We start from the raw sequence: 27,868 nt of genomic DNA on the forward strand, positions 1-27,868 counted from the left end.
GATTTCTACAGAGTATAATATAATACAACTGCCACAGGCTGCATTGTTATTACCGTTTTAGTTTAGGGTTTTTAAAAGTTTCTGAAAGAATATTTTTCCATTGATCTGTAGTTTGTATTATTTACAAACATATTTTAGTTGATTCCTTTTCAGCTATGTATTCCAGGAAACTTAAACTGTCATCCAAAGCAAATACCATATGTTCTGGTCCAGGAAAATATATTTGGAGAGCATGTAGAGGAAGGCTGCTTTAGAAGAATCAGAAATCATTTACATCTAAGTGTTCCCATGAGAATAGGACTGCTCTTAAATAATATTTCTCCATTGCAATTTATTTTAATATTATCTTTTATTAAGATTTTTTTGTTGTATTAAAATATTATTTTATTTGATGAAAAGATGGTTTTATCTTCCTTAAATTGGTTTTATTATTTTGAAGAATACAGTTGGGCCCCTTATCTCATTTTACTGGAGCAAATATCCCACGAGGCCCTTCCAGATAACAGCATCTTCTCAACTGTCTCCATCTCACCAATCTCCGTGTTAGGTCGCTATAATGCAATTTTGCCACCCACATAGTTACAAGCATACATCCAGAAAACCTTCATGTCCAGAGCAAACATGAAAAAAATGAAACCTCCGTCCTATCTTAATAAAAATAAGAACTGATGAGTAATGCTGTTTCTCAGGCAGGTGAGTTTCTTCCTATGTAGAAATATCCTATAGGCTATGCATGTGTTTTCTTTCCTGTCTGTCTTTGTTTAAAAAAAAGGAAAACAAATTTTACAAATAAACATCCTGTATGTAGATACGTGCAGAGGCTTATGTAATAAAAGTTTCAATAAAGTGTGGGTATAATAATATCCCATTATTGGTTATATTGATAATTATTTATTTTGACTACTAGAGTTCCCATGGTAGAGGTAGTGATAGCTATATAAATTTATTTAATGAATAAATAGATAAATAACTAGTCTTCACTGCTTGGTCCAGCATAAACTCCCAGTCCTATTGTACATCTATCATCTCTCCTTTTGGAGCCTTCTCTGCCGTTCTTCTCAACTATAAAAATCTATTTGATTATGTATGTTGCCACTGTGGTTTGGGTTTATATCTGCCAAGCATTACAATAAATCTCAGCTCTTGAACATCTAACCTCTTATTCAGAAATTGACCAACTTTTAGGATTTCAACTGACAGCTTAGTTCAGGGATTTCAAACTGATGGCCAATGGACTGGATGCATTACGTGCAGACCATGCCCATGCCAACTCCACAAAGGCAAAAAACATCACGATACATCACTATATGTCACTATATGACGCAATTGAGTTTGAACCCCGTGGCTTAGTTAAATCAGATTCTTTATTACAGAAAGAATATAATTAGAGCATACATAAACATATATTTTGCATTGTGCCATATAAAGAAGTAAAAGTTTTTACTAGGTCTGTGTTCCCAGGTTTAAGCTCTGAGTTTGCTTTCCAGTCAATGGATAATGTAAACCATTCTCCTGACGGTTTTCTTTTCAAACTTTTCTGTTGCTTGCTTAGGACTATTTTTTTATGTATTATATGATTGCATTGTATGTTAAAGCTACAAGTCAAGACTCTCAATTCTCCCATTTTTTTTAAAAAAAAGTATTTGACATTAAAGGAAATATCAATTTAGTTTCTTCTAACTACTGGTACATCTGTTATTCTACAGTTCCATAAAGTATGACTCACTGGCTTATTGTTCATTTTTCCTTTAAACTTACAGGATGTATGACATGGTTTAAAACTTCATAGGTCATCATTTCTCATTTTTATTTAGCAGGAAATTTTAAATTGAAAAACCTTCTGGTGGTCCCATTGTATTATTTTTAGACAGCTAGTTTCAATTTCCGTTGAAGTTTAAATTTCTCCAAGCTGTATTTCCTTTCCTACTTATTTTGCAAATGTTAAAATATTTACTGTTAATAAGAATTGCCATTAGAAAACATACAATTATTCCTTTATGGATACAGACATGATGAACCACATCTGAAAAGTGGTTAATGTTCTTGTTGTGAATAAAATAATCTACATAAGAGAAACATTTATTTTACTTGACAATTCTATTTTCTTTGTATACTTATAAGTCTGAATCTAGTTATCAAAAGAATTGGATATTTTCTTTTCTTTTTTTAAAGATTACATGCTATTGTCTCTATTCTTAATAATTACATAAATGTCATAGTTACAATTTCAGTCTGAAAGTTCATTTTACACCAAAATAACATTATTGAAATAAGGATTGTATTGTATCAAGCTGGATGCAAGAGACTTGTCTCTTTTTATCTTTTTTGTAAGGTGGAAGGATGTGTATATAATTGCATACCAGGGAGAAAAGGTTAATATAAACCTCTTTGTGATCAGTTACTTTATGATCTGCAGTGAGGTTTTTAAATCAGATATATTGGTTTATGTATAATTGATGTAGTTATTTATTTTACTCAGGCTACAATTTACTCGAGGTCCAATCAATAAAAAAAAAAAACATCTCATGTGCAGCAGAACTGATATAAATTCTGGAACCTCAGTCTATTACACTTCATTCTTCATTTGAGATACTTACCACATATTCTGTGAATATCATATATGACAGGATCAAAGAGTTTTGTTAAAATTATAGAAACATCATGCTATCAATTGCAATTACTGTTTGTTTCATTTCGGTATGAAACAACATGATGTATTTATAAAAGAGGCAGAGCTTTTATTGCAACAGCATGATACTGATTTAGTCATTGCCTTTCTAGACGTCCCTGATGATCCATCTATATATGGCCTAACAACATTTAATTCAATTCAGTGTATATGGTTTTGCAAAAAATACCTGATGCTATTGCAATTGGTTCATAATTTTGGCCTTCTGAGGCGATAAAAGCCTACAAATAGTGTAGCTGTTGTGCCTATCCATCCAATACTGGAAGTATTGTATTAACAAAATATATGAAGGGAACTCTAACATTTTTACAGTCTTTGGAGAACATGAAATAATTGCCTTCTCCATATATTAGAAGTATTCTTTAGCTGTGGAATTATGGTCATTGGAACTCTACAATTCCAGATACTTCTGGACCATTTCAATTACACTTTTTATCTTCTGATCTGCTAGTATCTGTTTTTTTAGTATCATAGAAATGCTTCTAATATATTTTTCTGTATAACATTACTTAGACACTAGTACCATATTTCCCCGAAAACAAGCTCTAGCCTGATATTGTTTGTGTAGGCCTAATATAAGCCCTATCCCAAAAGTAAACCTGGGGGGGGACGGGCGTGGCCAGTATGAAAGGCGGTGAGTGGCGGGGGACAATGGTCTTCTGCCACAGCCCACCGGCTCCTTGGTGCAGTGCAAATATCGTTAATTCTGAGCATGAAGGCAGGGGTGGCCAGGAGAAGACAGGCAATCTGGACAGGCTGCACGGCCTGATTCATGGGAGGCTCGTGGGAGCTTTGCACGGTGACACCAGCAGCAGGCAGAGGAGGGGGGAGGGAGGCGATGCCGATACCCTGTGCGGATGTGTGTTCAGCATGGCCACAGACAAGCCGAGAGATTCGGATGGAGTGGGCAGTACATTGGGATTGTCTTTGCCTCTGCCTGGCTCTGCTGCACAGTTTTTGCCCAGAGGGAGACGAAGCTTCATGTGCTTGCAAACGGGATGCTTTGAAACAGACCTAACCACTCTGTTTCAAATCAACCCCCTTGCAAGCACATGAAGCTTTGAGTTTCTATCATTTCTCCTTCTGAGTGAAAAGTGTTTTATCGTCTATCGGGTGCTTGGCAACAGAGCATTGAACTAATTTGTCCATTGAACCAAATCTACTTTACATTAAAGTCTAAAGGTGCAAACTTCCCATCTCCATTTTTAATTGCTCGATCCATGAGAGTGGGTCCTTCCTAAGTTTCTTTCTCTGACCTGTTATCCAGTAGAGGCTCTTGCCTCTTGTGTGATTGTTTCCCAGGCAGTATCTCTTCCCCTCTTTCCCCAGGGTCATATATTCATATATTCTAGTACACTCCTGTATTGTAGTTTCTTCAGACTTCAACTTTTCTCTTAAATTCTTAAATACTGCATTTCTCATTTCCTCAGCTTGGTACTCTCCAAATGTGTACTATACTCCCACATTTCCCATCTTAGCCAAAGCTAGTCTGGAAATTCTAGTCTCAATGTATCTGAAAATCACCAAGTTTTCTAATTTAGAAGAAGCCTTGTTAGTTTGCTTTTTTTGTACAACTAGACACATTTCAAGCTTGGTTGTGTCCTAATTTTTGTGGATGTTCTTCATCTAGTGAATCACTAGATTCTGATCAGTCATAGCTGTAACAGAGCCATTACAGAGCCGGACTTCTCAGCTTCTAATTCTGCATCCATGAATTCTCAATGTAATACCAAGACCAAATCTGTGAGCCACTCAGAACTAATAGCAACATGTTGAGAAGCAAACAGTAGAGAGGCAAAGGAGTACAAGATTGCCTAGAAGAGCAACTCGGGATAATCTACTCAAAACAGATTCTGTAGTCAGAATGCCAGCTATGACCAGAGCCGCCCTGGAAACAGCAAAGGACAGGCCCGTGGCATCATGGCCCAGGCTGACCAGGCACTGATCTACAACCCGGTGGCAGCCATCTAGGTCAGAAAGCAGTCAGTCTCAGATCTGTGGGACTGCCCCTGCCCTGCCCCTTAGGCGCACGGACCAGAGCCAGCGACTGCGACCATCTTCTCCCACAGGCTTGACTGTATTCTAAACATCTCCCTTTCACACAGGATGACAGCCCCTGCCTGCTCACTGCCTCCTATATGTATGCCGAGGTGGCTGGATGGTCCCTCACTAGCTCCAAGGTCCCCCCCCCATGGGTCAGATCCAAGGCAGGTGCAGGAACCAATGCAGTCTGTGGCTCTGGTGCGCTGCTCGCTTACGTGCCTCAGTCTTACTGTTTGAGTGCAGGAACAAAGCCTTCGTCTGAATGAGGAGACACATGGAACAGGGCCCCCCTCATATCCATGTCCAGCCCTCTGGAGCTCACCATGCTGGGGGACAAATGAAAGATCCTGTTATCCTGCAGAATCCGCTGCCGCTTGAGCAGGGAGGATGAGGAGAAGAGCAGTGAGGGTTTGTGTCAGTCAGCCAGGCAAGGAGCAGGTCAGGCGGGGTTGGCTGGCTGGCTGGGGAGGGAGGGACGATCATGGCTGCTCAGGTGGCTCCCACTGCCGCCAGAGGTTGGGTGCCTCAGCTCCATCTGAGCTGAGGAAACAGAGGCGTAGCAGCAGAATTGCCCTCAAAGATTGCTCTATTTCCAAGTACCCTGTGGTGCCTCCTTGCTCAGTTGAAGGATTCATTCCTGCACAATAAGACTGGCACATACAAATGAACAGCACACCTGGGCCATGGACTGCATTGGTTTCTGTACCTGGCCAATTCCATGATGGGCTTACTGTTTGAAGGCAGGAATGAAGCCTTCAACTGAGTGAGGAGGCACTGTGGGGCCAGGCCCCTCACATCCACGTCCAGCCCACCGGAGCTTGTGGTGCCGGGTGAGGAATGAGAGACCCTGTTGTCCTGCTTGAGCAGGGAGGACGAGAGTGAGGCGAAGTGTGTGATTTGGGTGGGAGGGGCCTGGCCCCATGGTCCTTTTTGCTCAGTTGAAGGGAAACTTACCAAATTTGCAGATGATACTAAGCTGGCAGGAATAGCTGACACCCAAGAAGATAGGCTCAAGATCCAGATGGATCTTGACAGACTAGAACACTGGGCCATATCTAACAAAATGAAATTCAAGGTAGAGAAAAGTAAAGTCCTACACTTAGGCAAGAAAAACCAAAAGTACACATACAGACTGGGTGAAACCAGGCTCAATAGCAGTAACTGTGAGAGGGATCTTGGAGTCTTAATGGACAACCAACTAAATATGAGCCAGCAGTGTGCAGCAGCAGCCAAAAAAGCTAATGCAATCCTAAATTGTATTAACAGAGGGATACAATCAAGATCAAGGGAAGTACTAATACCACTCTATAAAGCTTTAGTAAGACTCCACCTAGAGTACTGCATCCAGTTTTGTTCACCACATTATAAAAAAGATGTTGAGACTCTAGAAAAAGTACAGAGAAGAGCAACCAGGATGATTAGGGGACTGGAGGCTAAAACATACGGTTGCAAGAACTGGGCTTGGCTAGTCTAGTAAACAGAAGGACAGGGGAAACATGATAGAGGTCTTCCAATACTTGAGGGGCTGCCACAGTGGGGAAGAGAGCAAGGAAAGAAAAGGAAGGAAAGAAGAGAAGAAAGAATAAAGAGTAAAGAGGTAAGGAAAAAGAAGAAAAGGGAAGGGAAGGATCCCCACCCCCAAGCCTAGGCCACCATAGCCATCCCCCAATATGAATGACATTGAGCTGGCCATGCCCACCCCAGGAATTCTCATGACCATGTCCCCCCACCCCTAAATCAAGCACAACCCTGATGCGGCCCTCAACGAAATAGAGTTTGACACCCTTGGATTAAATGAATCAACTACACATTGACATCTTAAGCATCAGCAAATTGAGATAGACTGAAACCAGATACTTTCAATCAGAAGATCACGCTCTTTACTCCTGGTGACAAAGAAGGTTCATTGCTGCTTTCATAGTGAAGAAGTATATAGCAGGAATAGTACTTCACTGTAATACTATCAATGACTGGATAATATCAATTAGATTTTATAACCAATCCTTTGTATGACAATTGTCCAGGTTTATGTTACAACCATTGATGATGGGTTATGGATTTTAAATTGACAGGACACCTGCCACTTGTGATTGGTAACTGCAGTGCCAAAGTTGGAAATATTAAAAGGGAAAGTACTATATGGTTTAGAAACTGAAATGAAGCTGGACAACAATGATTATTAACACAGATTTCATACAATAAAAAAATGCTAATGTACATAGACATCACCAGATGGGGTACAAAGAAATCAAATTGACTGTGTATTGATAGAAGGAATGATAGAAGGAAATGGAAGAACTTAATAATAACAACGGCTGGGTCTAACTGTGGAATATATCACCAGTTGCTCATGCACGAGTTCTAAATTAAACTGAAGCTGAAGCAGAAAACCAACTAGTTCTTGTGGTATGATCTTGAGTACATATCTGCTGTTCTCAAGGAGAGTTAAAACATCCAAAAGTTTTCTAAACTCATGAGATTCCAGTCTATATTAAAAGATACTAATGGATACTACTAACTGATTCTAAGAAGATAAAACAAAGATGGTAAGAATACTGAAATTATGTACAGAAGAATTAACGTAAAGATACATTAGAATATATTCCGTACTTTCAAGAAATCTTGTATTAGAAGATGAAGATAGATCAATACACAGATCATTATCAAATTAGAAGATGATAGGAACTGATGAAATACCTATAGAAATATGGCAAATAATAAAAGGATCAGTAAATCTAGACAATAATACATACTCGTGTGTAAAAATAATACTAAGAATATCATTTAATATGAGCAACCAATAGAACAAGAATAGTTTTTGCCATAATGAAAGCAAAATGAAATTTGGTGACCGTCATAAAATCTTATAATGTCTAGAACACCAAAACCTGATTATAGTATTTAGGTGCCTCTGGTTAAATGAAATTATATTGATGCAGTATTTTTTGGAAATAGTTCAAAATATTATGCATTTTAATACTTTTTAGATACATAGTCAATATTTTAAAGGATGCTCCTTTAAAGGATTTTACTTTACTGTATATACAAACTAGATAAAGTAGTTTTGCCATAAATCAAGAATGTTATTGAATTTTCAAAAAGCATATTTAGTATTTCCTATTGTCAGCGTTCCAGCAAACCTCCATTCCAATCAGTAACTCCGAGACAAACATATATCAAAAGTACCTTTATTAGAATAGCATCTGGCACATCTGTGGAATCCCGAATCTAAAAGTTTTCAGACTTTCCACAAATTCCCATACTACAAATCCATTCCCCCTTGGTCGTCATCACGCCACATGGCCCAATCACGATCCGTCCAAAAGTAAGATCCTTATTTCATCCTGCGCCGTACTAAATGACCTTGAACTAACAAAGAATTTTATTTTGTCTACTTAGAGCTACTTAATTGAAATCACCCCCTCCCACTTTCTCAGGCTATGTGGCAGCATGGAATATGGCTTCTAAAGCTGACACCTATCAATTTTAATGTCCATAAAATAACTTTTAATATCCTCTAGCTAAGAGCAAGTTTCATTGATTGCTGGCTGTTTCACAGATGAAATGTTACAATAATTTCTAAAGTTAAATTGTTACCAATTTGTGATGCATTGTTTTCTTGGGATATTTTTATTTTAAACTTGTGATTGTAATGTAACCAAACATCGACTTCAGAAAGATAGTTGTATATTTTCATTTGCTGCCACTTCTGTTTGTTTTTTCAAATGATCTATTTTTAAATATTTGGACAACTTCTAGAATTTTTTGTATTCCTGATACTTGAATTAAGTCTGTTTTTGCTGTAGTATATGATTGTTTAAATTGCAATATATGTTATGCCTGAAAGCTATTTGTAAAACATAAAGTCATCAGCAATATATGTTACCACCTTAAAGCTTAGTCCAATGTCCATTATTTTATGCAAAATATCTGCAAAAAATGCCAAATATGTTTATTTCATTTGCATATTTGTTTCTAAAATAAGCATTAACAATGGAATTTCTGAAGTATTTCTACAGACATGCAAATTTATTTGAGGTTAACTTGTTAAAGAATAACAAAAAATACTTTTTTATAATGAATGAATGCTAAAATCTAAATATTTTAGAATTATTTAAAGAATAGTAGTTTGCTTAAATGAAGATGTATTTATAGATATTTGGGAGTTATGAGAAAATGAACAAACTGGAACAACAAATCTGAAAACTACTGAGTTTCATATAACTATATTTCTGGCTTTTAGACAGTGAAAGTTAATTTGGCATTTTTTTGTTCAAGATCCATTTTCAGTCATAATTCATTACTGCTGGTCTCATTTATCACATATGTTATTTATTTTTATTTATTTATTTATTTGATTTGATTTGTCAATCACTTACAGGATGATAGGTATAAGTATATACATAGTTATGAATACACGAAATGGGTACATATAAGAAAAATAAAAGAAACAACAGGACAGGGATGGTAGGCACGTTGGTGCGCTTATGCATGCCCCCTACAGACCTCTTAGGAAAGGGGTGAGGTCAATAGTAGACAGTCTAAGGTTAACGTTTTTGGGGTTTGGGGAAGAAACCACAAAGTCAGGTAGAGTATTCCAGACATTGACCACTCTGTTGCTGAAGTCGTATTTCCTGCAATCAAGTTTGGTGCAGTTAACCTTGAGTTTGTGTCTATTATGTGCTCTTGTGTTGTTATGGTTGAAGCTGAAGTATTCATTGATAGGTAGGACATTGCAATGTATGATTTTATATACCATACTTAGATCAGACCGAAGACGGCGTAATTCAAGGTTTTCTAGGTCTAGAATTTCAAGTCTGGTGGCATAAGGTATTCTACGAGTAGAGGAATGGAGAACTCTTCTTGTGAAATATTTCTGGACTTTCTCAACTATGCTAATATCAGATACGTGATGTGGGTTCCAGACTCATGAGCTGTATTCAAGTATTGGTCTAGGAAATGTTTTGTATGCTCTAGTTAGTAGTGTGATATTATCAGAGAAAAAGCTACATAGGAGCTACGTTAACAACTCTTAATGCCTTTTGGGCTATGTAGTTACAGTGGGCTCAAGCACTTAGATCATTAGAGATGAGTATTCCAAGGTCCTTTATAGAGGTTGGATCATCAACAAGATCTTGACTATTCAGCTTGTATTTTATTTTCTGATTTTTTTTTGCCAATATGTAAGACAGAGCATTTATTTGTTGAGATTTGAGGTTGCCATTTGTTTGACCATTCTGATACATAGCCAAGATCTTTTTGAAGGGTAGCAGTATTGTCTGTGGTATTGAACAGCTTTACATCATCAGCGAAGAGAAGGCAGTTGCTCTTAATATGATCACAGAGGTCATTTATGGAGAGTATGAAGAGAGTTGGTCCTAGAACACTGCCTTGGGGGACACCACTATTGACAGGTACAGAATTTGATAGGACACTCCCAATTTTGACCATTCATTGTCTGTTTGACAAGAATGCTTCTGTCCAGTTATGCAGTTGTCCAGAGATACCATAAGATTTTAGTTTTAGGAGTAGTTTGTCGTGTACCACTGAATCAAAGGCTTTACAGAAGTCTATGTAGATTGCGTCTATTGCTTTGTCCTGATTGAGTTGTGTAGTCCGTATGTTTTTGCAGTGTAAGAGTTGCAGATTACAGGATAGTTTTTTCCTGAAACCAAATTGTTTATAGGAGAGTAGGTTGTTTGTCTCTAAGTGGAGGATAATGGATTGGTTAATAATTGATTCCATGACTTACAGGTGACGCAGCATAAGGAGATTGGTCTGTAATTTTCAACTAGGCTGGGGTTTCCCTTTTTGAAGATGGGGATGACCGTGGCTTGTGACCATAGGTTAGGCAAGGAGCTGGTCCTGAAAGATTTTTCAAAGATTATGCTTAGAGGTTCGGCTATGGCAATGGATAGCTTTTTAAAGAAGTAGGCACATATTCCATCCGGTCCAATAGATAGAGATGGTTTTAGATTATGGTTCAAGTTAGATCAGCCCCCTAAGATCTAATAGAGTATTCTGGTGTTGCTTACAGAAACTGCCTCTCTGTTAACCCTTATTACATTCTTGTCAGGATGAGACTTACTGTCTCAGGAACATCTCTGGAGTTTTTTTCCCTTCTTTGCTGGTACTTTGCTTGTGTGGAGTGACCATTCAAAGTTACAATGGCACTGAAAAAAGTGACTTATGACCATTTTTCACACTTACAACTGTTGCAGCATCCCCACAGTCATGAGAGACCAGGCGAGGAGATGCGTGCCTCGATGTCAGTGATATTGAGTTGGCCATGCCCAGCCAATAACATGACCACCAAGCCACACCCACTAACTAAGCCACACCCACAGAACCGGTTGTTAAAAAATTTGAATCCCACCCCTGGGAAGAAGATTCCCACTGGCGGATTACATCTTTAATCATTCTTAAAATGAAATTAAGAAAGAGCATCACATAGGAGCAATACATAAGTTACAGATGTATTTAGTTACAAATACAAATACATGTACTTTTCTTCTTTCTTATATCAAAAGTCATGGCTAAAGCTAAGATGGTTCCATAATTTCAAATTGTTGACTGATTTGTGAAACTGAATTAAATTTCAAAAGGTATCAGCCTTGTGATTCTGTGATTAATTATTGAGATATAAAATATTTGTCCAAGTGGCTTTTTAAAACTATAGTTTCAATTACATATTCATAATTTAATTCATCTATTTGTCAAATTCCTGCATTGCCTATCTCACTTACATGAATCTGGACAATTTAAAAATAAAACCCAACCGTCATATAAAAAGAAACTGAGTTTAAAAACAGAATAAAAACAAAGGTGAAAAGTTAAAATAAAATGGCAGGAGCACCTCAAGCCACCAACCATCCCCAGGTTTTCATGCCACTCTTGGACTTCCATGCCAGTAGGCAGAGCCATATCGGGGGGCTTTTTTGAAAGGCCTGAAAAATAGAAGTGTGCTCATTTCAGGAGGGGGGAGGGAAGGGCAAGATAAATCATTGGGCAAGAACAACAATAACTTCTTTGGTTTAGGTAACAGATAATCAAAGTTGGAAGGGACCTTGTAGGACATCTAGTCCAACCCCCCACCCAAGCGGAAGACCCTACACCATTTCTGACAGATGGGAGTCCAGTCTCTTCTTGAAAGTCTCAAGTGATGGCACTCCCACAAGTTCTGAAGGCAAGCTGTCCCATTGGTTGATTGCTCTCACTGTCAGAAAGTTTCTCCTCATTTCCAGATTAAATCTCTCCTTGTTCAGTTTCCATCCGTTATTCCTTGTCTGACCTACAGGCGCTTTAAAAAATAGCTTGACCCCTTCCTTCAAATATTGGAAGACTGCTATCATGTCTCCGCTGGTCCTTCTCTTCACTAGACTAGCCATGCCCATTTCCTGTAACTGTTCTTCATTTGTTTTAGTCTCCAATCTCCTAATCATCCTGGTTGCTGTTCTCTGTACTTTTTCAAGAGTCTCAACATCTTTTTTATAATGTGATGACCAAAACTGGATGCAGTACTCTAGGTGTGGTCTTATTAAGGCCCTATAGAGTGGTATTAGTACCTCACTTGATCTTGCTTGTATCCCTCTGTTAATACAACTCAGGATTGCATTTGCTTTTTGGGCTGCTGCTGCACACTGCTGGCTCGTATTAAGCTGGTTGTCCATTAAGACTCCAAGATCCCTCTCACAGTTACTGCTGTTGAGCCTGGTTTCACCCAGTCTGTATGTGTACTTTTGGTTTTTCTTACCTAAGTGTAGGACTTTACTTTTCTCTACATTGAATTTAATTTTGTTAGATACGGCCCAGTGTTCTAGTCTGTCAAGATCCATCTGGATCTTGAGCCTATCTTCTTGGGTGTCAGCTATTCCTGCCAGCTTAGTATCATCTGCAAATTTGGTAAGTTTCCCTTCTATTCCCTCATCTAAGTCATTAATGAAGATATTGAAGAGTATTGGGCCTAAGACGGAACCTCATGGCACCCTTGTGGACACAGCAAAGAAGGCTCTCTTCAAAGTCAGAACTCTTTAACCAATAGGGTTCTCAAGGGTTCCCTATCTGACTGCGTGGGATGGATGAAATAAGGACAAAACATTTCTTCAAGTAATCTGTTCCCTTGCCATGAAGTATTTAAAGAGTTTAACTTATCCATTAGTGGTTTGGGTGCATGTTCATGAATTTTATTCATTTTCAAAATAATGGATTGCCTTTTCTGTAGAATACATTTTTATGATTATATTTTTTTCAGTCCTGCTAGGCTGGTATGGAATCTGTGTGAATAATGAAGAGCCATCTGTATTGCATCTGTATCTACCAAGCATTTTGTGTGATGGGCATTAACATCTGTAAAGCACCCTTTTTGTTTTAGAGACAGTAAATTTTACAAAAGTTATGTGGTATCTAGTTTCATCAACTAGATCACAAGAAGATCTTAGAGTTTGCATAATTAATAAAATTACAAATGTAAAATTTATTTAAAATGGCAAACAAATATCTATTCAAAACAGGCTCTCTGTTCCCTGTGTAGTGATTGCAGTTCCACTGGATTATCTCAATTGCTGACCCTGCAGGTAGACAGCTGCCAGACTCTCCTAACTTGTTTTAAATTTGACAAGCCAGCAGATATTTGTGTGTTGGTTGAACTAAGAAAAACACTGAATGCAATTTTTGACAATTGCCGATACTATTTCTGATAGTCAGCTTGTGGGCCTAGATAAAATAAAGGATCCCTCATAGTTTAAAACAAATAGCACTTGCAAATTGAGATTCAAGCTATCCTACCTTTCCTCTTCTTTTTCTTTCTCTATTTTTCTCTCAAAGCTCAAACCTTACGTCTCTTTCTCCCATCTGAGCATCTTGGCTGTCAGCCAGAGGAGTTTCTGACATCTGTATGGTGGAATAGAATAGAATAGAATAGAATAGAATAGAATAGAATAGAATAGAATAGAATAGAATAGAACAGAATAGAACAGAACAGAACAGAACAGACTTCTTTATTGGCCAAGTGTGATTGGCCATACAAGGAATTTGTCTTGGTGCAAGTGTTCTCAGTATACATAAAAGAAAAGATACATTCATCAAGAGTCAAGAATCATAAGGTACAACACTTAATAATAGTCATAGGGTACAATAAGTAATCGAATCATACTAGGAAACAGTCAATATAAATCGTAAGGATACAAGTGACAAGTTACAGTCATACAGTCACAAGCGGGAGGGGATGGGTGATAAGGAGAGATGAGAAGATTAACAGTAATAGTAATGCAGACTTTGTAAATGGTTGGACAGTGTTGAGGGAATTATTTGTTTAGCAGAGTGATGGTGTTTGGGGGAAAATTATCCTTGTGTCTAGTTCTTGTGTGCAGTGCTCTATAGCATCATTTGGAGTAGTGGTTCCCAAAGTGGGCGGTACCGCCCCCTGGGGGGGGATGCCTTAGGGGGGCGCTAAGAGGCAAGGGGGCTGGCAGGGGGCGCTAAGAGGTGGCAGGGGGGCATTCGAGGCCCTGCAGGGTCACCCCATTGACTGTTGCACCGCTCCGGAGCCGGCGCCTCAAATGCGGCAGCTCTGATACACCGCATTGTAATGGGCTCCAGGAGGAGGAGGGGATGGAGTAAAATGCACTAAATTTGAGTGTGCTGCACAGGTGCTGCAAGAGCAATGAACAGCTAAGGAGCCGGTTGTGGTGGGGCCTGGAAGGTGTGCACGAGAGGAAAAGGAGGGGAGAGGGAGGAAGAAAGCCTCCGATACAGTTTGTACTCATTCCTCAGCCAACCTGGATTTCCAAAAACTCGCCAAGAAGAAAGAAAAGAAGCTTCTCACACTCTCAGAAAGTCCTGCACGCTCTACTTGGGGTTCTTGCTAAACAACCGGCCATTAAGTGAGGACCACTTGTATTTGGTTTGCCAGTCACCTGGCCACGCCCACCCAGTCACATGACCACCAAACCACACCTATCCGGTCATGTGACCAGCAAGCCATGCCCAGCCAGCAAGCCACGCCAGCCAATCACATGACCAGCAAGCCACGCCCTCAAATTAGGCCACACCCACAGAAATTTAAATCCCACCCCTGGGTGGGGGGCACCAAGGATGAGTTTGTAGCACAAAGGGGGCGGTGGACTGAAAAAGTTTGGGAACCACTGGTTTGGAGGATAGGAGTTGAAACAGTTTATGTCCGGGATGTGAGGGGTCTGTAAATATTTTCACAGCCCTCTTTTTGACTCGTGCAATATACAGGTTCTCGATTGAATGCAAGTTGGTAGTAATTGTTATTGTAACATATTGTTATCTCATGCTTTTTGCTTCTGAACTTGCCTGACTTAACAGTAGCATTAGGAAAAATATAGACTAGGTTATCAATGACAGTCATAGCTATGCAGAATTCACTGTTAATACAAAGGTTATAATATCAATTAGTTTTGGTACATGTTAGTTAATAGGTCTCAAACAGAAGAAAACCCAAGTTTACCCCAAAAGTTGTCCATTTTATTCAATATAAGATACAATCTCTTCTCTGCCTGGCAATCCAACATACTGTTGCCCAGACCAATTAAGAGATAGATTCAGTGTGCTGACCCACTCAGGATATACAGTGCATTCAGAAAATATTCAGATCCCTTTAACTTTCGTAAATTTTGTTATGCTGCAGCCTGATTCTACAGTTGTTGAAATTAATTTTTTTTCTCATTAATTTACAAGTAGTACTCCATAACAACAAAGTGAAAACGAAATTGTAGAAATGTGTATAAGTTTGTTTTAAAAATACCCTGAAATATCACACTGGCATAAGTATTCAGACCCTTCTCTCAGTACTTTGTTGAAGCCTCTTTGGCAGCAATTACAGTATGAAGTCTTTTGGGGTATGATACAACAAGCTTTGCATACCTGGATTGAATGATTTTCTGCCATTCTTCCTTGCAAATCCTCTCAAGCTCAGTCAGGTTGGATGGCGATTGTCAGTGGACAGCCATTTTCAGGTCTCTCCAGAGATGTTCAATAGGGTTCAAGCAGGGGTGGGATTCAAAATTTTTAACAACTGGTTCTGTGGCAGTGGCTTAGGTGGTGGGTGTGGCTTGGTGGTCATGTTATTGCTGGGTGTGGCCAACTCAATATCACTCACATCAAGGCACGCATCTCCTCGCCTGGCCTTTTCATGATTGTGGGGATACTGCAACAGCCGTAAGTGTGAAAAATGGTCATAAGTAATTTTTTTCAGTGCCATTGTAACTTTGAATGGTCACTCCACACAAGCAAAGTACCAGCGAAGGAGGGAAAAAAAACTCCAGAGAAGTTCCAGAGACAGGAAGTCTAGTCCTGCCAAGAATGTAATAAGGGTTAACGGAGAGGCAGTTTCTGTAAGCAACACCAGAATATTTCCTTCCTGCCTTCCTTACAGGATTAGGCCAGTAATTTCTTCTAACAACCGGTTCTCCAAAATGCTTAGAATGTTAACAACCAGTTCTAGCAAATAGGTACGAACTGGTAGAATCCCACCCCTGGGTTCAAGTCAGGGCTCCAGCTGGGCCATTCTAGAATTGTCCCTAAGCTACTCCTGGGCCACATTCACAGAATTGTCCTTAAGCTACTGCTGTGTTGTCCTGGCTGTGAGTTTAGGATTGTTGTCCTGTTGGAAAATGAACCTTAGTCCCAGTCTGAGGTTGTGCTATGGAACTGTTTTCATTGAGGATATCCCTGTACTTTGCTCCAGTTAGCTTTCCCTGACCAGTTTCCCAGTAGTGCCTGGTTTCCTCCAGATAATCTTTGGAATTGAGGCCAAACAGTTCAATCTTGGTTTTATCAGACTACAGAATCTTATTCCTCACAGTCTGAGAGTTCTCAGGTGCTTTTCGCAAACTCCAAGTGGACTTTCCTGTGTTTTGCACTGAGGCAAGGTTTCCATCTAGCCACTCTGACATAAATTCCAGAGTGATGGATGATTGTTCTTCTGGAACTCTGCTCCATCTCCACACAGGATCTCTGGAGCTCAGTCAGAGTTAGCTCCAGAGTGAGCTCTCTTGATAAGGCCCTTCTCCTGCAATTGCTCAGTTTGACCAGGCAACTAGCTCTTGGAAGAGTCCTGGTTGTGCCAAACTTATTATGGAGGCTCCTAGAAACCTTCAGTGCAACAGAAATGTCATTGTAGCCTTTCCCAGATCTGAGCCTTGTAATAATCCTGTTTCTGGGCTCTGCAGGCAGTTCCTTTGATCTCATGGCTTTTGCTCTGCTACAGTTTAGTTTACTTTATTGTCACTGCATCTCATACAACGAAATCAAACACCATCTTCAATGCACACCATGACCATAAAAATAAACAAACACACATCCTTCACCCTCCGCACATTGAACCGAAAACCCCCAACACCACACCAATACTGCACTATACAGCAGAATTCAAAAGAGCTACTGCCCTGGGTTAGAAGCTGTTTTTCAGCCTATTTGTCCTTGCTTTTATTATTCTGTACCGCCTGCAGAATAATAGTTCAAAGAAAGGGTTCCCAGGATGAGATGGATTTTTGAGAATGTTTTGAACTTTCTTAAGGCAGCGGGAGCTATAAAGCTCTTCTAAAGAGGGGAGAGGGCAACCAATGATCTTCTGGGCAATGATGTTAATCCTCTGGAGTGCTTTCCTATCTGCCACTGTGAATTGGCAAACCATACAGAGGGTGCAGTATGTTACAGTGCTCTCTCTGATGCAGTGGTAGAAGGTCACCAGCAATTTTTCATTCAGTTGTTGTTTTCTGAGAAGTCTCAGGTAGTATAATCTCTGCTGGGCCCTTTTGGCCAGTGCTGCAATGTGAGCACTCCAGGTCAGGTCCTTTTTTAACACCCAGAAACTTAAAACTGGCCACTTGCTCCACTCGATCACCATTGATAAGCAAGGGCTGGATGTCGGATCTGTACCTTCTATAGTCCACTATAAGCTCTTTGGTCTTATTGGTGTTGAGGACCAAGTTATTGCTTCCATACCACGAAAGCAACCGGTCTGCTTCATCTCGATAAACAGACTCACCCCACCCACCCCGGAGATGAGTCCCACCACTGTTGTATCATCTGCAAATTTAGCAATAGTATTACTAGTGTAAGTGGGAATGCAGTCATGCCCATAAAGAGTATAGAGTAAGGGACTCAACACGCAACCCTGTGGTGTACCAGTGTTAAGAATAAGGGCTGAAGAGGTATGATTACTTCATCTGACCCTCTGTGAGCGGCCAGACAGGAAATCCATAATCCAAAGGCAGTTTGAATAAGAAAATCCAAATCCAGAAGTTTAGATACTAGTCTATGTGGAAGAATTATGTTAAATGCAGAACTAAAATCTACAAAAAGCATCCACACATAGCCCCCTTGCTGTTCTAGATGAATCAGAGCAGCGTGAAGAGTAATGGCTATAGCGTCCTCTGTAGATCTATTTCTTCTGTAGGCAAACTGATGTTTATCAAATGTATGTGGAAGACCAGAAATGATGTGCTGGCAGACCAGTTTCTCAAAGCACTTCATGATGATAGGAGAGAGTGCTAGTGGTCTGTAATTGTTGAGGTTATTGACAGGGAACTTCTTTGGCAGCGGAACAATGGTGGAAGCCTTCAAACAAGATGGAATAGTGGACTGGGATAAAGACTGATTGAAGATCCTGGCAAAGACTCCAGCCAACTGATCAGCACAGTCTTTTAGCACTCGGTCAGATATACCGCCAGGACCGGCAGCCTTTCTAGGGTCCACAGCCCTCAGAATGCTCCTCATCTCCTGTTCCTCCACAATGAGGTGGGGGCTACAATTGGCTGGTGGCTGTATTTCATCTGTCTCTGATGTCTCCACTTCAAAGCGAGCAAAGAAATGATTCAGTTCCTCGGCCAATGAAGCATCCCCCTCAGCAGAGATGACATTGGTCAGTTGATTGATTGTAATTTGCTGAACCCCCGCTACACCTGCCTCATGTTATTGCTATAAAATTATCCTCAATCTTCCTCTTATAATCGGTCTTGGCCTTCTGAGTACCTTTCTTCAGATTAGCTCTGGTAATACTGTATCTTACCCCATCACTGGACCTAAAGGTCTTGGTCTTCTCATGCAAGAGGTGCTGGACTTCCTTGAATATGCATTATCAGCTTTGATGCTTCTATAAAGAGGTGTGCAACTTTCCAAATCATATCCAATCAATTTATTTTACTACAGATGAAATCCAGTCAAGATGTAGAAACATGTCAGCAATGATAAAGAGAAATGGGGGGGACTAGAGCCAAATTTCAAGTGTTGCTGCAAAGGGTTTGAATACTTGTGCCAATGTGATATTTCAGGTTTTTTTTAAATAAATGTACAGACATTTCTAAAATTCTGTTTTCACTTTGTCATTATGGGGTACTGAGTATAGATTAGTGAGAAAAAAATGAATTTCAACAACTGTAGAATCGGGCTGCAGCATAACAAAATTGACAAAAGTGAAGGGGGTCTGAATACACTCTGAATGCACTATATGCATAAACCCTGGGAGAAACATTATCGTAAATCACCAAGTCCTTGGTATCTATGATATTTTATTATAGATTTTAATTATTGTTTTTATTTTATACTAGAATTTGTAATTGTACATTTACTGACTGTTTTTATATGTTCTGATCTCTGGCTTATGACTGTAATAAATGGAATTGAAATCTTTGATAACAATCTTTTTCAGTTGAAATAGGTGATATTAATTGAAAAAGGCAGCAATTCTCTTTCTATCACTGATTTTAATGGCCTATTTCAAACTATCGTTAAGAATGTTAACAGAGTTGCAATACATTTCTTGAAGAACACTGGTATATTTTGAAATTTTTTTTAGTAATATACAATAAGTGAACCATGGAGTCTTAACATAGAGTAATATTTCACACAGGGTATGCACTACTGTAGGTTTCACAATTTATTATTCAGATATTCATTGTTTGCAATTATTGCTTCCCCAGACAAACAGATGAGGAACAAGTAATGTCGGTGCTTTTGGCAGAAATAATTGTTGTGTTCTCACAGAATCAAACAATTCATGTGCAATTTCATTTTAAAGGAGAAAATATTCTCTCTTTCCTGATGAAAATAATGCTTTACAGTCATGGTATTGTCAGAACTGTATTATTCATGACAAAAAGTCATTGTGGAACAATAAACTTCGGAATTTCCTGCAGAAGAGGTTTGTTGTGAGCATGATATGTGAACAACTGTTCTTTTGATAGAGAGACGCAAAGAAATGAAAATATAGCATTCTTATAGCAAGGGACAGTAAGTCAGTTTGGCGAGACAGCAATTTGTAAAACTCAAAGACTGAATTCGTGTTCTAGAAAAATCATGTTCTTACATGGATGATACAAATACAAGTTCAACCTTAGAGTAATAGGAATATTGACAACAGAGAAGAAGTAGGCCATATATAAGTACAATTCTGTTGCTAGGCAGAATAAAAAGATACTCGAGTGCATACTTGGTCCTGGCAGTAAGGCAAAGAGGTCTGAATGTAAATTTCATATAACTTATATATGACATCTTCTAAGATAGTTTGCAGCCTTCAGGGATAGTAAAGGATTTATTGACTAAATTAGTCATTGAGGCCAGTTGTTTCCGTAAATGCTGTATTTCAGCCATATTCAGTGAGCTGCTTCTAAATGTCTTATTGAACAATAATAGGTGTCATTCGGTGCTTTATGACACTGAAATAGGTACAATCTCAGATGAAACTGACATGATGAATGAGGCCAAGAAAAGAGATACTTTGACATTCTCACTTGGCAGCTATTAAGCTATGTTCTCTCTACATACTTAAAAGGAAGAACAAGTGCAAATACTTAGGCTGAGTATCTAAGATATGGAAGAGAATTTTGGAATGATAGAATTAATGACTACTTCAGAAAGAAGGATGTGGTTTCCCATTCTGTGGGCAAATGACTCCACTAAAAATGCAGATGGAAAAGATCAAAAAGTGCTTAGAAGTGATGACAGATTTATAAGCAGTCTTGGTGCCAAACACTAAAATGGCTATCTGTTTGAAAGTGTCAGCACACTTGATATCAAAAGCTGGATATCTTTGCTTTGCTGTTGGGGTTCTTTTCTTTACATTGTAATTCTATGATATCTACATAACAAATCCAAACAGAGGAGGGTTTTTTAAAGCAAAAAATATTTTGCTATTAAGGTAGTAGCTAAATATTTTAACAGTGCCTACTTTTGTTATATGATATAAGCTATTTATTAATAGAAGAGATTATTTGTGGCTTAGGATTGAAATGTAGGATCCTTGGTGCTCTCTCAGTTTTAGTACACTGATGATATTACTTAACTTGGTAATGAAATGAAACGCTTGGCAAGAAAACAACGAGCTTAGAGAGCACCAAGGACCCTAAAAGCTATTCATTTGAAAACTATTTGCAACAAATGCAATTAATACACGATGAAGTGAGAAGAGATACAACAGTTACTTTGGTTGTTAACAGTTTAATTAACGATTTAAAGAAGCCAACCACCAATTCTTTCTCCATCGTCTTCCCAAGGTCTCAGTTCTCATGCTTTCAAGAAGAGGTGGGAAAAACTGGAACAGTGTCATGTATCACACCTATTCATAAAATGACTTTCTCTCCTTTCACTAAGTGCATAGTAGAGATTAGATCGGTGCCTTCAGTACACCTACCTCTTGATTATATGAAAGAGATGTCATATACTGTACATAAAGTTCTTGCCTGGGTCCTAAATGAAAGCTGGGCATGATTAGGGTTTCTAATGCAATTGTGGAGCCTTACACTTGCATAGTTACATATTTCAGGCCCTTGTGCACTATTTATAAACATAGATGTCAAGACGTGAAGCCCAAAGAAACTTTTTCTTCATCTACATATTGATTAATAACATAGATTGAGAAAATTCTTAAATCAAGATGTGTATATATAGATATAAACACACATTTGTGTGTGTACGTGCGTGTGTGTGTGTGTGTGTGTGTGTGTCTTTAATGCTGAGTTGTATAGGAGCTATGGTGGCACAGTGGTTAGAATGCAGTGTTGCAGGCTAATTCTGCTGACTGCCAGCAGTTAAATTCTCATTGGCTCAAGGTTGTATTAGCCTTCTATCCTTCTGAGGGCAGTAAAATGAGGACCTAGATTGTTGAGTGGAATATGCTGACTATGTATACTGCTTACAGAGGGCTGTAAAGCACTGTGAAGTGGTATATACAGTAAGTCTTTCCATCTTATGTAGCAAAACTTGATTTGATTTGTGTGTATGTGTGCTTTTAAGTTAGTTTTGACTCTTAGGAATTGCCTGGATAAGTCCCTGCAGTCTTTCTGGCAAGATTTCCTGAGTGGTTTGCTATTGCTTCCTTTCTAGGTCTGAGAGTGACTGGCCCAAGGTCCCCTAGCTGGCTTTCTGGCTGCAGGAGGACTAGAACTTATGATCTCTTGATGCCTTAACCGTTCCACCAAACTAAGTCTCATTAACTGTAATACACTGTTTATACTTTTTTTCTAACTTAAAATTGTAAGTATCACTTAGAATTAAAACACCTGAGTTTGAAGCTCAAAATACTGCATATTGAAAACAGGGAAGTTTTCAATGGAACCGTACAATTTTAAAACAGGTGTAAAAATGTCACTTTGAGGTTTTTTTTTTAAAGAAAGATCTTAATTTTTAAATATCTATGAAGATTCTCAGTCATCCGGGTCATAGTTATCCCAAAGTGCTTTTTCAAGAGGAAACTGAACTTTCTGATTTTTTTTTTTGAATATATTTTGCTTCTCATCCAAGAAATAAAATCTCTTTTTTAAAAAATGGAAAGTTCAGTTGCCTGTTGAAAAAGTACTTTCAGGACGTCTTAATTTTTAGTTGCTTTTCTCTTAAGGAAATATTTCTCTACATAGTGGAATATGTTTGTAAGTTAATTTAAGAAAAGTCAGCCCACATTGCAATTAGGAATGTAATTGGATTCAGTTTTGTGCTTGTTCTTATGTCAAAGCCTGTACAAGTTCTTTAAATGCCAAGGTTGGTGGATTCATTCCTTTGTGTTTTAATTCTGAATCCTGCGGAGAAAGTTGCCTCCTCAAAAAACAAAACAAAAAAAGCTTTTCAGAAATTATTTTTTCTGTGTTTTCATGCTCTTACTGTGTAGTGAGACTGCTGTTTGAGACAGCTTTTCCCAGCAACAAAGTTTTAAAGCTTCTTTATTGAGCAGAGCAATATGACATCGAATTATGATATAATTTTGTTTTGAGTGCCTGTTCCTTAGCGATCAATCTATAGCAGGGGTGTCAAACTCGGTTTCATAGAGGGCTAACTGCTAATTAAAAATAAGATTTCAAGTCTGTTTGGCATCTCTTTATAATATACATTAAGCATGTCCTGTAATTTATCCACGTTATCTATATATAAAATAACATAGAATTAGTACTGTCTGTAACGATTATCTTTTGAGGATTTTCTTCAATTAGTTGTAATTTTACTATTTTGGGTAATATAGAATTCTGTTGAACTTATTATATCTAAAAGTGTAATTTTACTAGACAAATTGGTTCCACTTTGTGTCTGAACAAAAAACAGTTCCTGAAATATATTTGCACTTAGCTGCAAAAACAGAAACATTAAAAAGCAAAAGTGTGTCGATTTTTTCATGCCATGTTATTCCTGATTAAAGCAGCATCTCATTCCAATTTAATTTTCAATGTGAATGTTAGTGAAAAACATATTTAATAAAACTCCTGAAATTGAGTCTTAAACTTAGAATTTACAAGTAAGAAAGAATGGGTGTCAGTGTACATCTGTGTTTTATTCAGCTGCTTACACTTTGAAACGAGAAACAGGTTTAAAGCATAAAAAGATCCTGTTCTTTTCCTTGAGTTTCCAGGTCTATCCCAGCAGAGAGCAAAATACAGATGATATTATGATGAATAGATGTCGTGCCAACACTTCATTGCTGGCATAGATGGCTGGTTTCCACAATAGAGGTAGTGCTCTACGATGGTGCTCAAAACGTTACTCAGCACTATGATGTTACAGGTCTACCAGATTGTGGGTGGGCCAAGTGCCTTCCATTCAAAAGTCTGAGAGAATAGGCAGCCAAATGACTCTCGGCTGTGACTATGAATAGCCAAGAACGAAAATCAAAGACCTCTGCAACTACGTGGAGTATTTTGGCACTCTTATTACTCCAATGAGTAGATTTTTCAACAGACTAAACAGCAGGACAAAGGGCTCCTTGCCAGAATTGAGTTGGTTGTGGGGATAGGAAATTAATTCTTAATTCAGAAGAATAGCTGCATTAATCTATAGCGATACAATAAACCCCAAAGATTGTTATATAACTTCAGAAACAAGGTGGTTGGTGGTTGGCAACAGATCTAGCAGGTTTTAACTTTCACTTTCAATTCCAGTTCATGGCAGGGGCTAAAAAGATGTATAGTGGAAGGGGTGTCTGTATGTACGCATATACATATATACATATATATGTGTATATACATATTTTCTTTATATGCTGAAGATCTTGTTAATTTATAGTTTTGGTTCCAAATATTCAATTGGTGCTTCAGTATATAGTTTTTATAGTGAAAGAAACTACAGTAGTTTTTCCTAGCAGCATTTTTTTTAAAAAAATAATAAAAATCAAAATGAAGAAACATTAATGATGATTTCATTCTTTCAAGAACCACTGAAATGCAGCCTTTTATTTTGTCTGTGAATAGTTTTGTATCTTGGATGGTTAAAACTCTGCACCGAGGAATATGTGGAAGTAAAGAAAAAAACAAAAATGATATGAAGAATTATTGTTTAATTTTTCTCTCAAGACAGATGGTGATACTCCCTTAGGAATGTTCTTACCAGCTCCACTTCAAGTTATAAACAATTTCTCCAGCATCTGCTGAGCAACCTGCTACTCAGATAACACCCTGAAGGGTTTGTGTTAAAGGAGATGTTTTACAGAATACCCTGAAGAGAGAAGGGACACATCATTGTATTTAAAATGCCAAAGAAAATCTGGAATCCACAATTCAGAACATGCAGGAATGCAGGCCTACATGCAATATTGAAAGCTAAGATTAGATTAAAAATCAACAAAATGGCTAGAAAAAAAAGTAGACCGACCAGTGATGAATTTGTTTTTGAGCCCAATGAGTTATATATAAAATATAAACTACTTGATGTTTCATCATTCAATGATTTACATCTGTATTTATCAGCTTTCTCCACAGAAAAAATATTGTTTGGGGAGAGTGGATAGCTGATATTATAAGAGTTCTCTAGAGCTTTGGATTGTGAGTTCTTTTCATCATGCCGGATTTCTTCACTTAACATTGCAGCTGTTGGATCTCATATCTTGTCTATATGAATGTACTCTGATTCATAGTCTTCAAATCGCCAAAATAAATTCTTTTCTTTCAAAAGCAGATTGGAAGCTTGGTGAATTTTTGTTAACATTCTGAATTTCTACTGTTGTCAACATGTGTTAAATAATTACATATTATTATGCCAAATTAAATTCAGGCTTGACAATTAATTTCCTACTAAAATATACATACCCATGACTTGTAGAAGATTATGAACAGGTTTTAAGATCAGAAGGGGGAAGAGAATCTTAACATTTATTTCCTTTTGTGTGTGTCTGTGTATGTGTTTCATTTGCATTTAGAAAAAAATACGAAATAAGCTGAATGTTTATAAGACACGGAGTTGCTACCACATGAAACCTCCTCTCACTTTGCAGTGTTTTTAACATAAAGAACACATCATGTCATTCTGTGATGTGTTTCTTTGTACACATCTGCTAAAAGAAAATGTATAATACAGTGACCCTGTTGTATTTTCTATAGATGTTACAAGCAAGTAATGGAAGAGATCAGTTCTAAAAAATACTTTCCTGGCTCTCATTTTCGAATGTTAAGGCCAGATCTATTTTTTTTACTGTCCTTCATTCAGCAAACAAGATATTTAAGTCTTTAGGATACTTATCATGTATTTGTCTATGCTGCTATGAATCTATAGCAGTAGCTGAAGATACCTGACATTTATAATGAAACATTATAAAATAAAATACTAACATTACCTTCAGGAACAGTCAAAGAACCAAAAAGATCAGTAGGAAGAGATTTCCACATTTACAATAGTATTCAGAAAGCTTTAGAAGCTAATTCCCTTCAAGGCTGCCTGGATTTCAGGATGAAAAGGTTAGGATGATCTTAGACAAGGCACTACCAAAAAGCTTCCGCTTTTCATAACAATCAAGGAAGTATAATTGCTTAGCACATTCAAAACTATGTTTTACATCATTTATAAAATGATATAACCATGCCAGGAAAGTTACAAATCTTGGAATATTCTTTACTATGTAACATCCATTATTGATTATCAGTGTTAATGTATACTTAATGACCACATAGATGGATTTGCTCAAACATTTTAGAGGTGGAGAAATGAAGCAGATACTCTATGTTTTAAATTTGTTTGAGACCTCACCCCAAAGTTTACATCAAATACAGTATCTTTGTGCCAACTAGCAGCAAAATTTGAACTGTTTTTGAACTGTTATATCATTATGTAAAATAATGAAGATAATATGGAATCAGCCTTTTCCTCCAGACATTACTGAGAATAAAACCAGAATTTATATTGAAAGCAGTATTTCCCAAGATCTCATGCAAAGTGGAAACAATATATTTGATTTGACTGCAACTTCCTTAATTTCTCCAAAATTCTTACTAATAACCAATGAATTATTTTTCATTACAGGTTTAACATGTTTCCTTTGACAAGCATCAAATGTAGCCTGTCCACGAATCATTTGTATATTCTTGCTAATGATCTGATTATTCTTAAATTGTATGGTATAAACTTTATCAAAGTATGCATATGAGAAAGCTTGCTGGTAAGTTGGTAAACTTCTAACCACACTGCTATGTTTCCATCTAGAAATTCGAGCTCAGCTAATAGAACAACAAAAATGCCTGGAGCAGCAAACTGAGATGAGAGTGCAGCTTCTTCAAGACTTGCAAGACTTCTTTCGTAAAAAAGCAGAAATAGAAACGGAATATTCACGCAGTCTTGAAAAGTTAGCTGAAAGGTTCATGGCAAAAACAAGAAGTACTAAAGATCATCAACAGTACAAGTAAGCTGAGGTTCCTTGTACAATTGAAGCCTAAACTAATTTGCAGAATTGCTGTGCAGTCAACCATTGTTTGTCAGACAATTTTAAGAGTTTTGTTTGCACTCAGCCAATTTTTCTAAAGACATCCTAACCTTTTTAAAAATAGATATTGTACATGAAATATGAATTGTGATTAAAGAATGACTCCTAAATTATGATGTGAAACAAATCATCTTATTTTGGTCTCATAATCTGGTTATTAATATTGTACTCTAGACCTAACAAGGTATGGCGAAGAAAGTATCTGAAAACAGTATTTCCTAGGCAGATTATTCAGATTTGTGATTTGTTCCTAGACTATGTCAAGTTATATTAGATTTATACTATGAATCTGAATACAATTCATTTGTTTTGTTTTCATTTGAGAGTTGCATATTTGTTTAATTTCAATGTTGTTTATTAAAATAGCAACATTTACCCTTTTGCATTTTGATTTTTAATTGCATCACTTGAGAATTTGGTGATTTCAACTATTTTCCTCCCTTAGAAATCGTGGAATATTCTGTATTCTGTACTATGTAGTGTCCATGGTTGATTATCAGCGTTCGTGTTAGTAACCACATAAATAAATTTTCTCAAGGAGGAAACAAACATTTTAGGGGCAGAGAAATGAAACAATATTCTATGTTTTAAATTTGTTGGACATCCAACCCCAAAGTTTATGTCAAATACAGTGCCTTTGTGCCAACTAAAAAACAACAGCAAAACCTGAATTGTTTTTGAAGTAGTTATGAAGATTAACATAGAATCATTTTTTCCTCCAGACTTTACTGAGTATAAAACCAGAATGCCTCTGCTTGTTCTACTTTTTGTGCCACCTAGAGAACAGCTTTTCCAGCTTTATTATTAGCTTCCCACAAGGGATGTCCTCTCCCTGAATTATATCCTATATTTCAAGCTACAGCTCTAAACTGTAAACACTAAAGCATACCATCTGGACAGGGCCTTATTCACCATTGTTTGTTGACTTCCTGCATATATATGTGAAT

At 37.8% G+C, this 27,868-nt stretch overlaps 1 protein-coding gene across 1 annotated transcript in view; it reads left to right on the plus strand.

The window, feature by feature from the left end:
• Nucleotides 1-27,868, plus strand: part of SRGAP1 (SLIT-ROBO Rho GTPase activating protein 1) — a 102,251-nt gene that overhangs the window by 22,107 nt on the left and 52,276 nt on the right. Inside the window, exon 2 of the mRNA XM_026700201.2 lies at nt 26,645-26,840. Coding sequence (XP_026555986.2) covers nt 26,645-26,840 — 196 coding nt within the window. The remainder of the gene's footprint in view (nt 1-26,644; nt 26,841-27,868) is intronic.

This window comes from Pseudonaja textilis, chromosome 5 (genome assembly GCF_049901715.1).
Source record: "Pseudonaja textilis isolate UNSWEBS1 chromosome 5, rPseTex1.2, whole genome shotgun sequence".
NCBI classification, from domain to species: domain Eukaryota; kingdom Metazoa; phylum Chordata; class Lepidosauria; order Squamata; family Elapidae; genus Pseudonaja; species Pseudonaja textilis.